The sequence below is a fragment of the Penicillium rubens genome (assembly GCF_028828025.1).
Source record: "Penicillium rubens strain IBT 27055 chromosome Unknown utg000002l_segment0_segment0, whole genome shotgun sequence".
In the NCBI taxonomy this organism is placed as follows: Eukaryota; Fungi; Ascomycota; class Eurotiomycetes; order Eurotiales; family Aspergillaceae; genus Penicillium; species Penicillium rubens.
This window is the reverse complement of record NW_026890600.1, coordinates 3,770,196-3,783,876: the sequence shown is the minus strand read 5'-3', so window position 1 is coordinate 3,783,876 and position 13,681 is coordinate 3,770,196. Positions and strand designations below refer to the sequence as shown.

The window sequence follows — 13,681 nt, the reverse complement described above, 5'->3', positions numbered from 1 at the left end:
ATTGGGCCCTCATGCCATGGAGGACGCATGCTAACCCCATTTAGTTAACTTTAAAGGGTAAGAGAAGAATCGTTGGCACACATGGGATCTTTTTTGGCCCCATCTTGACGCCTAGGGACCGTTCCCTCACGTGAGAAGCAATGATCTTCATGTTGCGTGTCTTGTCCATATAAGCGAGGTGCCGCGTGGGGGCTATGTATGAACAGCCTCATTTCCCCTGTTATTTTTTAAAAGGGGTTGAACTGGGGTACTTTGCTTACTCTGGTCTCTTTCATAGTAATTCATGTATTTTAATTTTCCGGCAGCTTCAAATCGAGCATATTAAGGCATCGGCCCGGCGAAATCAGCCATCCGATATTTGGCAGCTAACTACGCCCCTTCGCACCTAGCAACCCTGCCAAACTAAGCGGTAAAAAGCAGAATCTTCAACCGTAACATGTAGTATAATAATACCCCGCACTAAATATACCAAAAAGGTCCATACCGCCTTGCGAATATCAGCCCACGTGAGGTGAGGCTCCTATGAGCTGCTTAAGGGGCGACTCAGTTAATAACATTCGCGTCTTATTCCCATGAAGCATCTTTCTCTGCCTTGCATCTTTCTCAGATTGCACGTGCCGTTTGCATCATGCAGGACCCATCGAAAGAGTAACCTTTCCCACAAATTCTTTGCACTGTGGGCACGTTCAGAAAGAGCTAACATATAGTATACAGTTCTACTATCGATGACGAATGTCATGATGCGATCCAAAAATTCTTTGAAGACCTTTCTGCCGACGAAACTGCTTTATTCGAGGCTACGACCCGATCGCAACAGCTGATTGATGACCTTCAAAATATCGACAACAAACAAAAGGGCAAAATTTCGAGAAAAGTCGCCCCAAAACTTAAAGCCTTCATTGCGGGTGTTGAGCAGTATGGTGGGGCTTTGGATGTTGTCGCAGGTTCAGTCTCGATGATGAGTCCTATTTGGGCATCGGTGCGAGTTGTTCTCAAGGTAAGTCTTGTGCCTGTGTTTTGTTTTGCTTTTCGTCCAAGAACTCTATGGAGATTCACAAACAGAATCCTGATGTGGACAGATCGCGGGCGAGTATAGCGAATATTTTGACAAGATCTCGGACATGTTCGAGGAAATTGGATACATTCTTTCCTGTCTCCGTAGGTATCCACGTCTGTACGGGGATAACCAAGTCCTTCGTGATTCGATGGTAGAGGTTTTCCAGTCAATCATGCAGTTCTGTTCCCGAGCTCGAGATCTCTTTCACCAAGGAAGGAAATACCAGAGTGGCGTGCGAGCGCTGACTCCAGTCGGCCTACACGCGGGCTGGAAACTCATCTGGAAGCCATACAAGATTCAATTCGGTGATATAATCGAAAGTATCAGATCCTCTATGGTCAGAATAGACCATGAAGCCGATGTTGCGGAAAAAGAGCTTGCCAGTAAAGAGCGTTCGAAGGCCGAGAATGAACGCCAGTTGCAGACATCTCGCTGGGTTGCTCTAGAATCGCATCAAAAATCCGTCGCTCGTTTCATCGACCAGCAACGAATTGACTACGTGAATCAGTGGCTTTCACCCGTCAACGCAGCTTCCAACCATACCTCGGCTACCAAATTGCGCCACCAGGGAACTGGACACTGGTTCTTAGATGGTCCGAAATTCCAGGAGTGGGCGTTCACGGACAATTCCTTCTTGTGGCTGCATGCGATTCCCGGCGCGGGGAAAACAATCTTGGCCTCTACTGTTATCGAATGGTTACGTGATAAGAAACAGAGTAGCGACGTTGCGGTGGCCTACTTTTACTGTGATTACAAGGACAAGCAAAAACAATCGCCGACCCGGATCATCAGCACCTTACTTTCAATGCTCGCATCAAGGAATGATGATGTCTTCGAAAGAATGCAGGCCTTTTTCCAACAGCAGTACAAAGAGAACCCGCCATATGCACCGGACTTTGACGAGCTTTTGAACAACTTCAGTCACTTTATGGGTGATAGCTTCCAGCAAATCTTTATTGTGGTTGACGCTTTGGATGAAAGCGAAGACAGAGAATGTGTGGCATACTCTCTGAAGAAAATATACGAGACCTGCCAATTCTCAAATATCTTTGTCACTAGTCGTCACGAGATCGACATTGCCCGGACTTACGATGGGCTGCCGAGCATAACCATTGCGGCGACAGATGTTGCCGGGGATATTGATCTATATGTGAAGGCCGAGGTGGCGGCGAAAATCAAGGCCCGAAAGTTGAAACTTAGGGACCCAAACCTGGCGGATATAATTTGTGATACACTCATCGCAGGAGCGCAGGGTATGTTCCAATGGGTAAAATGCCAGATTGACCAGCTGTGCAAACTCCGCAACGATAAGGCCGTGCGCAATGCCCTAAATGATCTTCCGAAGACATTGCACGATACATACATCCGCATACTACGGAAAGTGGAGTCTAACAATTCCGAAGACGTTGAAATGGTGCAGCGACTGCTGAAATGGTTGGTTCTTGGAGTTCGAAATCTCACTCTGGGCGAGTTGGCCGAGTGTGTGAGCGTTGATATCGACAATCCTGAGGACTCCTTCGACTTTGATGCGGTCTTTACTGACGCCGAAGATGTTGTCGAGCTTTGTGGAAGTCTGATTACCCTTTCGTCTGATGGTTATGTGGCCTTGGCCCATTACACAGTGAAAGAGTTTCTTGTGTCAGACTTTATCAGGGATACCATGCCAGAGTTCTGGATTGGGTATAGCGATGCTCATGCCGAACTGGCGAGTGTCTGCTTGACCTATTTGACCTACGATGACTTCTCAGGAACTGAAGAAAGGTCCGGAAAAGCTTTATTGCAAACTTTCGATCAGTACAAGTTTCTTCCATATGCCGTGGAAGCATGGGGCACCCACGCGCACCTTAGCGACGTTAGAAACGATGTCTTTGATCTGACCATGAGACTATTTAATTCAGCTGCCGACTCCGAGGGCACCTACCACACGTGGCGTCATATATTCTTCCATCTGCAAAGGTCCAGTGGCCAGCGGCTGAGGCCCTCGAATAATTCCCCTCTTTACTATGCAAGCTTCTTCGGCTTACACCGGGCCGTCTCAGCTTTGCTGGATGGCAACGCTCACGTCCACATAGAAGAACCCATGAAAGCGAGTGCAAGTGCTGGACACGAGTCGGTGATCAAAGTCTTCCTTGACCAGTTTGAATCGTTAGACAGAGTTGTGACTGAAAAATGCCTTTACGTAGCCGCCGGCCAGGGACATGAGTCCGTGGTTAGGCTGCTACTAGATAGAGGGGCGAATGCCAATACTCGATCCGGAAGAAATGGCACCCCTCTCCAGATCGCTACCCTGAATGGTCGCCATCAGGTTGTTTCACTTCTTCTTGCCAACGGGGCGGACCTGAACGTTACCTGCCAGCGGTATGGTGTTCCTCTTGCAGCCGCCGCTGAGAAGGGACACTTTCAAACATTTCAAACTCTCCTCGACCATGGCGCGAACGTGAATGGTCGTGGTGGCTGGTACGCGTATCCTCTGGTGTCCGCAATTGTTGGAAGGAACATTCAGATGATCGATGCCCTCATTCAGCGGGGAGCCAATATAAACGCTTTGGGTGGTCGACACGGATGCGCATTGATGGCAGCCTCGTATATGGGGATGTTAGACCTGATTCGCTCACTGGTTTCCAACGGTGCCAGGGTCAATGACGAAAACGACAAGGGGACTGACAGTCTATATGCGGCGTGCATGGCGGGCAATCTAGACTCTGTGAAGCTTCTCCTGGAGCTCGGGGCAGATGTCAATGCCAAAGGAGGAAAGCATCGAAATGCACTTAACGCAGCGAGTGCGGGGGATCACACCAAGATCGTTCAATGTCTCCTCGATGCCGGTGCGGATGTCGAATTCTTCGACGAGCACTATGGAAATAGTGTGCAGACGGCTGCGTCTGCCGGACACGCAGACGTACTACGTCTACTGGTGGAGGCGGGAGTGGATGTCAATGCGACTACCGCAGATCGAGGAACGGCGCTCGTTTCGGCCGCTCAAAACGGCCACACGGAGATTGTTCGGCTACTGTTTGAGTTGGGAGTTCCAACCGGGGCTACCTACGAGATGAGCAACGCCATCATGGTGGCCGCAAACAAAGGACACATGGAAGTTGTCAAGCTCCTAATTGAAATGGGTGCAGTTACAGACGATTGCAGCACCCTTTCAGCATATCCCTGCTGCACGCCCTTGGAAGTAGCAGCCGTGAAGGGGAACCTGGATATGGTTCGTCTGCTACTTGATCTGGGTGCCGATGTAAGCTTCACGAACGATAAGAAGTATGGGACCCCCTAATTGCAGCTTGTCGTGGCAAAAGATCAAGTATTCTCGTTGCAGAGTTATTGCTTGAATCCGGGGCAGACATCAATGCCTCAGCGGACGCTGATGACATGATCTTCTGCGCACTTGGAGCTGCCTTGGAATCCGAGAACTATGACCTTTGTGTTGTTCTCCTCGACCGAGGTGCGGACGTGAATGCCCTTAATGATTGCTACCCTACACCTCTTATGATGGCAGTCGTGCTGGAGGATGACAGATTTATGAATTTGCTTTTCGATCACGGCGCAGACGTCAATCTTGCCATTGAGCCTTATGAAGATGAGGACGACGATGAAGATGAGGATACTCGTGGCGATTTCATCACAGCACTGCAGTGTGCGGTAGAGGAGGGATCCGATGAGAGGGTTCAGAACTTGCTTCAAAGAGGCGCCCATCTTTCAGTGGCAATTGAAGACGCAATGTTCTGCTCTGCGCTACAAGCTGCATCATTTGTGGGGGATGTGGATAAAATTCGGATTTTAATCGATGCGGGGAGTGATGTTAATCAGGTCGGTGGCTTGTATGGCACATGTCTACAGGCCGCGGCATCCCAAGGAAACCAGGACGCGGTAGAGATGTTGATTGAGGCTGGTGGTGATATCCATGCGTGTGAAGATGGCAAATATGGCAGTGCATTGATGGCAGCGATTGAAGGTGGCTACGACGAAATTATCCAGCTACTAGTCAACCGAGGAGTTGACGTCAATTGCCCTGTTGGACCGCCGCCCCTCGAGTACCCGCTCACGGCAGCTGCCTGTCATGATCGGGACAGCACTGTCCGTATTCTGCTTGATGCTGGCTCCAACGTGAATAATAAAGGGGGTATGTACGGCACTGCTCTACAAGCAGCGGCTGCTGAAGGCCATGAGGAAATCATTCGCCTATTGCTTGAGTATGGTGCAGACCCTAATATTGTCGGTGGCAAGTTTGGCACCGCGCTACAGGCTGCCTATGCAAGTGGATATTACCTTGTCATATCTGATCTTCTGAACGCTGGCGCATTGGTTCACCTTGAAGGCGGACAGTATGGAACGGCTTTGGGCGCGGCCCTTGAGAATTCTTGCCCAACGTTGGTTTCGGGTCTCCTTCGGTATCATGGTGCTGATCCAAATGCTCCAGTTCGAAAGTATGGGACACCACTTCAACAATGCGTAAGGTGGAGAGTGTATGATTCTGCGTTCGATGCTTTGCTTGATATGGGGGCGGATGTGAATGCTCAAGGAGGCATTTGTGGGAATGCGCTCATATGCGCGATCTTACATGAAGAGGTTATGGTTTCGGCGTTGTTGGATGCCGGTGTCGATGTCAACCTGAAAGGAAACGCGGCATATCCTACCGCAGTTCATGCAGCAGCCAAGATGGGACGGTTGTCGATTCTTCGGCGCTTGGTCGAAAAGGGGGCTGACCTAAAAAATTCAAATGGAGTATCTGGGTCACCTGTGGAATACGCTTCATCCACGGGCGATAATTTCTCGGTATTCTCGTACCTACTCAAGCGAGGAGCAGCCATCGAGCCCACTGGGAAAGGAAAGTACCACAATGCCCTGCAGGCCGCTAGTCTTACTGGAAACAAGACCATCGTCAAGGCTCTTCTTCTTCGCGGGTTTGACATCAACACGACCGGTGGAAGGTTTGGCACGGCATTGACAGCTGCTATTGTATCAGACAATCTTGATATTGCAAGGTTCCTTCTGAAGAAAGGAATTGATCCAAATGCTCCGGGTGGCATGTATTCTGGTGCATTACAGGCGGCAGCTGCCAGCGGATCCACTGGTGGCGTTCGCCTCCTACTCAGATATGGTGCCGATATCCACAAAACCGGTGGGAAATATTTCACGGTTTTACAGGCGGCTGCCGTCTCTGGAAATTATGGAGTACTTAGACTTCTTCTTGAAATGGGCGCCGAGGTGAATACTTTTGGTGGACACTGTCACTCTGCCCTGCATGCAGCCGCGTTGTATGACCGAGCCATATCCTGTGAGCTGCTGATGAAGAATGGGGCACACTGGAGCTTAGTGGACCGCAAGTCTAGTCATCTGGCTGAGTGGAGACTTGATAATGCTTGCGAGATTCTACAAGACTGCCGGGAGCGACAAGAGCGCGGTTGGCCGAAGGAAGATTCGGAGAGTGGGTGGTCAGATGTTGAAGGCGATGAAATCGATAAAGATGAGGATGATGACGATAGTGATGAGGAGGAAGAGGGGGAGGGGGAGGAAGAAGACGAGGGGCAGGAAACAGAAGATGACGATGATGACGATAGTGACGATGGTGACGATGGTGACGATGATGACGATGATGAGTATAATGCATGGAAGGCAAATGTGGAGGGAATTCCTATGCTCGACATCCCTCATCGTCCCGTTGCGAATGCGTAGAGGTTGTACAACTGGAGAGGGGAATGAATATTTATATAGAGAATGAACCTGTCATCATGATAGACCTTGCATTATACTTCCCTATAACAAGCGAAAATTGTAGCTCGTCCTGCTATCGGAAGTTATGCTAAATTATCAATATGATGTCCACTTTTGCTAGTGGCAGGTTATTGTTAAAACTTTTGAATCTACCTAGGTAGGTCATATACCTCGTAACCTTGTACCCATACACGTTTCGTCGAGTAGAGACTGTGTTCGTCCAATTTTCACATCAAGTGCCCGGGTGGTCTAGTGGTATGATTCGCGCTTAGTAAGACTTCCTAATTGCATCAAATCTCTACCTTACAAATTTACTAACAAACTGTTCAGGGGTTCACCCAAAGCAATATTGCGCGAGGTCCCCGGTTCAATCCCGGGCTCGGGCCCTTCTTTTTTTTTTTCTCCTTTCCCCTTTCTTTCTTTTTTTGCTTCCTTTTGATTATACTAACTAACTAATCAATATTCTCTTAATCTATTCCAGCGTTGCCCTTAAGACAGTCTATCAACATAAATTGGGCATTCACTCCACGGACAGGGATATTGATATGCGAGCAAAATCATATTGTGCTCGAGTTTCATAACATTTTCCGCTTTTTCCGAGCTATCCCTATTTTCCCTATTCCGGGATAAAGATTGCATCCGCAGTCGCGCTACCCACTCACTGCATATTGATGTCAGATTCAATGATATGGACTATATGGTTGAATCCGAGACCAATATCTAAGATAGTGCACTCTCTTCCAATGTCTTGCACAAATACCGAAGTGGACCCACCGGCAAGCTCCGATGCTTAGCAGCAACCGTCTGGGAAAGAATTGTGAAAATCCCACCACGTTGGACCCACGTACGAGTGCAAAAGGCCAGTCAAAAGCCAGGTACCAATCTCTTGTGTTCCCCACACATATCTAGCACGAATGATATTCTACCAAAGTGGTCGATAGGAGGAACTCCGATGGTTTTTGGCCGGATTGCTCCATGTTGTGGCGCTGATCTTGCCCTAATCAGGCACAAATATGTCCACCGATCGGCGATGGGCTCTATAGCGTGAAAGGCGCCAGGGCGCTACAAAATCTGCACGACTCCACGGAGTGCAAATAAAATAAAGTTCCCAACTGCAACTGTCCTCACCATGCGTTTTCTTCAATCCTTGACGGCCTCCTTGCTGCTCACTGGCAGCTCACTATGCGCCGGAGCTACTGGGACCGCCCAAAAGGGTCACCATGGCGCAATTGCTCCCAAGGTGTTCATTGTGTCAATGGTATGTGCGGTTCCACGAAAGGAAATGCAGCATCGCTAATAGATTATGACAGTTCGCACCTGAAGCCGAAGCTTGGTGGAACATTCCCGAATTCGACTTGTTTGCCCATAATATCACCATCCCCGGTCTTTCGCCTCTATTCCCGGACGTCTACTGCACCGAGAACTACGATGTTTGCCAGCTCGTCACCGGAGAAGGCGAGATCAATGCTGCTGCTACTGTCACCTCCGTTGCTTTCTCCCCGCTGTTCGATCTCACCCAAACCTACTTCTTTGTCGCGGGCATTGCTGGCATCAACCCTATGAAAGCCACCACTGCATCCGCGACCTTTGCTAGGTACGCGATCCAGGTCGCTCTGCAGTATGAAATCGATCTCCGCGAGCTTCCCAGCAACTTTTCCACCGGATATATTGCGCAAGGCACCGAATTCCCAGGCCAGTACCCGACCAGCATCTACGGGACAGAGGTCTTCGAGCTGAACGCCGACCTTCGCACAATTGCCGCCAATTTCGCGCGCAAGGCAAACCTGTCTGACTCTGCCACTGCCCAGGCCTACCGCGCCCGCTACAAGACTCCCAGTGGGAAATACAAGGCTGCCACCCTGCCCCCTAGTGTTGTTGAGTGCGATGTCGCCACCTCCGACGTGTACTACAGCGGCAATATCCTCGGCTCCGTGTTTGAAAACACCACCAAGGTGTTGACTAATGGAACGGGCAACTATTGCGCAACCGCACAGGAGGATAACGCCACCTTCGAGGTCCTGCTCCGATCCTCGATCCACAAGTTGACCGATTTCTCCCGCATCATCGTGATGCGCACTGCGTCGGACTTCGAACGGCCCTACCCCGGTGCACCGGCGACCTACAATCTGTTCCAATCCTCGGAGCAGGGCGCATTCGAGCCGGCTATTGAGAACCTCTATATTGCTGGTATCAAGGTCGTGGAGGGTATTCTGGACGGGTGGGACGCTACTTTTGCTGCTGGTGTTAAGGCCAACAACTACATTGGCGATATCTTCGGTTCTCTGGGTGGTGTTCCAGACTTTGGTCCTGGACGCAAGCAGGCTCTTATCGGTGGCGGCGCTTACAGAAAGCGCAACCTTCAGAACAACTTCAAGCGTCGTGTTTAAAGATGCTCTGTCCTTCCACCGGAAAACTTGAAGCTTCAATTTGGTCATGATTTGAAGTCTATGTTATGTACCTATATTTGCATCTGTGAAATCTGAAAATAGCCATGGGAAGTTCACTCGAATAACCCGAGAGGGAAATAATCAGCCAACGCTTGATACCCCGCCACACTAGGATGAAGATGATCTCCTATATCATACTGTTTCAGCAGCTGAGATGGGACCTGGGGATCCCTCAACACCCGATCAAAGTCCAGTACCGCATCAAATACGCCACTTTGCCGGATAAATTTATTAATTTGCTGACGAGTCTTCTCCCGCTCGGGACTTGAGTAAGGCTGCACATAGTCGGAGCTCGCCGACGAGCCGAACGGTGTGATAGTAGCGCCGAATAACGGAATTCCCAGGGCATGCACCCGTGTCGCGATCTGTTCATACGCCGCAACTAGTTTCTTCTCAATCTCCGCCTGCGTAGCTACGTCACTATCAGCGCCGCCAATATCATTGACGCCTTCGAAGATCATCGCATATCGCACTCCAGATTGTGCCAGGACGTCCCGGTCAAGACGGCTGATCACATTTGGACCTAGGCCATCTTGCAGAATTCGGTTTCCGCCAGCGGCCTGGTTGAGAACGGCGATATTCGAGGTGGGTTCATGCTTTTGCATTCTTGCCAGCAGCAAATCCGGCCAACTAGAGTCTGTAAGCCATAAACATGCACAATAGGACGGCCCACTTACCGATCATTGCCATTTGTAGTGCTTCCTCGTCCATCGGTGATACTGTCGCCAATTATTACGAACCCACTGGACTTAGAAGGTAGCCGAGCCTCTACTCCGCTGACGAAGTACCTGACATGGGGGTCAGATTCAGATTTGCATTTGGGGTAATCAGAAGTCTTGCGGGGAAAAGACCCACCAATGATCTGTGCTTTGGACAGACGAGTCGGTGAGGTTCTTTGCGCCAGTCCAATCCCCAAAAGCCAAGTATGAAGTCGTTCTACTTCCAGGATGGCCAGTAATAGCGAAGCCGTGCTGTCCCTCTGCGAGGTACATGCTGATCATCACAGCCGATTGGGCCTTGACAGGGAACTTTATTGGGTCGGAGACAACCATCCCACCGTTCGGGATGTCCACATCTGGACCACCATTGAAGGTCACCGTTTTCAATGTCTTTGTCTGTAGACCACTGACTCCCACCCGCTGTCTCTCTGGTAGGCCGATAGTCACATTGGTGATCTTGAGCTCATTCGGCCCAAATGCATTAGACAGTCGAATGCGGATCTCCTGTGCAGCTAACGAAACCTGGAGCGTTTGGCGAATGGTAGTATTGCCGAAGACCGCGGTGGATCCATTCTGTACCCCCACAGTCAATATGGAGGCATTGGTCATTGTGATAATGGCATCCCACGTACAAATGGAATTGGGGGTAGGTTAGCGGGCTCGACCAACTGGGGCATAGTAGTCCATATATTCACCCAATGTGAGTCTCCCGCTTTGTCATAGTTTGCTCGGTTCAGCAAAGGGTGTGAGGATACTAAGTGGGCGCATGACAGGGCGATTAGAAATATAGATCTGAGTTGAAACATAGTTGTTGCCGCAGGTAGTCGACCAGCTAGTATAAGAGTCACCTTTCCCCTCACATCTCGAATTGAATCTCAATGTGCAATTTATAGCTCTTTTCCCTCATAATTGTGTCCGGATAATGTGGGTAAATTCTATCGGAAATTGGGCTCCTCTATTTCTCCGCTGCAAATCCTCTCCGCAAACACGAATTGCGGGGAAGTGGATAAATGCAGCTACCCTCTTTGCCGGCATCATGGGTAATTCGGTAAATGTCAATATCCTGAAGAATAATAGCGGTAGATATTAAAAGTACAGTTGTCTTTGTTCTATGCTGTCTTCGCTATGGTTACGTGCACCCCGGGCCTAGATATTAGCGGTACGCCAATTTATGGCTAGCAGCTTGATGATTGAAGGATATATGAACTTCGAAATTCTTACGGCTAGATACTATTTAAGAACAGTAAAGTGATTCGAATTGAGTTTATGCTAGGGCGGTTGCATATATGCTAATATCTCCTAAAGGAAATATATAAAAGTTACAAGAAAGTTCAAGCTTTCTCGAGAAAAAACCAAACTCGCTGTCATATTCCAAGACGGTGGCTTGACCTGGAAGAGTCGATAGGTTCAAATGTGATGAGGTCATGCGACGGATGCAACCCTACTTTGCACACCGGAATGGGAACCCCTAATTACAGAGCTTCTAGATCTTCCAGCTATGTGTAGAAATATCTAGAAGGAATTTTAAGAAAAACGGTGAGACGCGATCTGCATGGGATACCAAGGGAACAAAGGGGCGGTTTATCTGCGACACGGGTGTCGGCGAGATAGGATTCGAATCAAGCTCGCCAAAAAGTACTTACATTTGTCCCCCGCAGATAAGCCTCCAAGCAGCCCCCAAAATCCGAATGCGACCATCTCAGGCGATCTTTGCCTGTTCAGCTAAACCTTCCATGATGCGGAGAAACGTGGGGGTGATATCCATGCATGGGTAATGCAACATTCCCGAGGTAATCTTATCTAATAGAGCAAGGGGATGTCACCTCTCGCTTGATAAGACGAAGCTCGCATCTGGACTTTTATAAATTTGACAGGTGGTACACCGACTTCGCCTTTCTATCTTTCGTTGTCTATAACACCTTGGATACAGCATGTCGAGTGCAGAGCGCGCACCGTCGCCTGATGGCACAATGAAGAAAACGGACACCTTGGGCACTACTGAGGAGCCCAATATACTGAAAGGTTATGGCTCTGTCCCGGGGGTGATGGATGAGGTGACCCGTGTCGTGGACCACAAGGCTGAACGGCGTCTCTGTCGGAAGTTTGACTATCGTCTACTTCCTATCCTAGCAATTATGTGTATGTCTACCCAATTCTGTCATTCATGCAGGACTGACTAGCGGCAGATCTATTCAATGCTCTAGACAAGGGAAATTTGGGAAATGCAGAAACTGATGGGATGAGCAAGGGTATGTGAGGTCCTCGATCCAAGCGGTAGGCACTGAAGACTGATTGAAACGATTAGACCTGAACTTCAAGCCGAATGAGTATAATCTCCTGTTATCAATCTTCTTTGTTCCATTCGTGCTCTTTGCACCGCCCTTCTCGATGCTGGGAAAGAAGTTTAGTCCAGCGCGCGTACTCCCAATCCTGATGTTCTCATTTGGTTCCTTCACGATGCTCTCCTCAGCCGCCTTCAATTTCAGTGGGATGTTTGCCCTGCGCTGGTTCCTGGGTATGTCCGAGGCTGCATTCTTCCCGCTGGTCATCTACTACTTGACCACATTCTACCGTCGTGGCGAGCTGGCTCGTCGTCTGGCTGTTTTCTACGCCGCGTCGAACATCGCAAATGCCTTCTCTGGACTCATTGCGTTTGGAGTGTTCCAAATCGAGGGATCTAATATCCCCAATTGGCGCTACCTGTTCATTATCGAGGGCGGCGTCACTGTTCTATTCGCTATATTTGCTTTCTTATATCTCCCACGGAGCGCTGCCGAGGCGAAGTTCTTGTCTGAGGAGGAGAAGGCACTAGCTTTCCATCGAATTCAAGTCGACTCCAGTGCAGTGGTCAACGAAGAGTTCAGCTTCCGCGAGGCCCTCGGTATCTTCAAGCACCCTAGTACATACGCCTGGTTGTGCATTGAAATCTGTCTTGGTGTGCCTTTGCAGGGTGTTGCGCTCTTCATGCCCCAGATCGTCGGGGGGTTGGGTTATCCCACCGTCAAAACCAACCTGTACACCGTTGCACCAAATGTAACAGGAGCAGTGATGCTGCTCGTGCTCGCCTTCTCCTCTGATTGGACCAAACTGCGATCACCATTCATTGTTCTGGGCTTCATGCTCACTTTCTCCGGGTTCATGATCTATGCATCCATTGACGATGTCCAGAAAGACATACAGATTGCTTATTTCGCGACGTTCATGATGACTTGGGGAACGTCCGCTCCATCCGTGATGCTCAGCACGTGGTATAATAACAACATCGCCCACGAGGGTCGCCGTGTACTGTTGACTAGTATCGGCGTGCCGTTGGCCAATTTGATGGGCTTGGTGAGCAGCAACTTGTTCCGGAAGCAAGATGCACCTAAGTATATGCCGGCCCTGATCAGCGTTGCTGCGTTCGGTGCTACTGGCGCTTGTTTGACGGCTTCTCTGGCACTATACATGTGGCTGGATAACAAGCGACGCGACCGTAATGATGGAGTCACGATTCGAGCACGGGATATTCCAACGGAGCGAATGAGAGACGGGCCGGCATCTGCTCAGTTCCGATGGTTTTTGTAAATGGAGGGTTGGGAAATCCTGTCTGTATTTAGTTGAGCGAAATCAATATATGATCCATCCATGGATAAACCCCGCGTTCACTAATCGTGGCACCGCCTTTTCACCAACACACCAACCCGGTGATGTGCAGAGTAGAGCTTCCTTTATTGGAGGTAGCTAGAGCCAGCCAATAGGACGGA

The 13,681-nt window shown here is 49.6% G+C and overlaps 5 protein-coding genes across 5 annotated transcripts; 4 read left to right on the top strand and 1 right to left on the bottom strand.

The window, feature by feature from the left end:
* Positions 1-628: 628 nt before the first annotated feature.
* N7525_003909 (uncharacterized protein) lies at positions 629-4,334 on the top strand (the record flags this gene model as incomplete). The annotated part of the gene is made up of 3 exons (XM_002566335.2): positions 629-648; positions 715-997; positions 1,080-4,334. The coding sequence occupies 3 exons, from the start codon at positions 629-631 to the stop codon at positions 4,332-4,334; spliced, it is 3,558 nt and encodes a 1,185-aa protein (XP_002566381.2).
* A 95-nt stretch (positions 4,335-4,429) lies between these two features.
* On the top strand, positions 4,430-6,733 carry N7525_003908 (ankyrin repeat domain-containing protein; the record flags this gene model as incomplete). Its single annotated transcript, XM_061212861.1, has 1 exon — positions 4,430-6,733. The coding sequence occupies one exon, from the start codon at positions 4,430-4,432 to the stop codon at positions 6,731-6,733; it is 2,304 nt and encodes a 767-aa protein (XP_061069882.1).
* Positions 6,734-7,901: 1,168 nt separating this feature from the next.
* Positions 7,902-9,159, top strand: N7525_003907 (purine-nucleoside phosphorylase; the record flags this gene model as incomplete). Its single annotated transcript, XM_002566336.1, has 2 exons — positions 7,902-8,030; positions 8,083-9,159. 2 exons carry the CDS (start codon positions 7,902-7,904, stop codon positions 9,157-9,159), a joined length of 1,206 nt encoding a protein of 401 aa, XP_002566382.1.
* A 113-nt stretch (positions 9,160-9,272) lies between these two features.
* N7525_003906 (SGNH/GDSL hydrolase family protein) lies at positions 9,273-10,744 on the bottom strand (the record flags this gene model as incomplete). Its single annotated transcript, XM_061212860.1, has 4 exons — positions 9,273-9,849; positions 9,897-10,007; positions 10,075-10,511; positions 10,571-10,744. 4 exons carry the CDS (start codon positions 10,742-10,744, stop codon positions 9,273-9,275), a joined length of 1,299 nt encoding a protein of 432 aa, XP_061069881.1.
* Positions 10,745-11,869: 1,125 nt separating this feature from the next.
* On the top strand, positions 11,870-13,502 carry N7525_003905 (putative MFS transporter; the record flags this gene model as incomplete). Its single annotated transcript, XM_002566338.1, has 3 exons — positions 11,870-12,077; positions 12,125-12,187; positions 12,244-13,502. The coding sequence occupies 3 exons, from the start codon at positions 11,870-11,872 to the stop codon at positions 13,500-13,502; spliced, it is 1,530 nt and encodes a 509-aa protein (XP_002566384.1).
* Between the last annotated feature and the right edge of the window lie 179 nt (positions 13,503-13,681).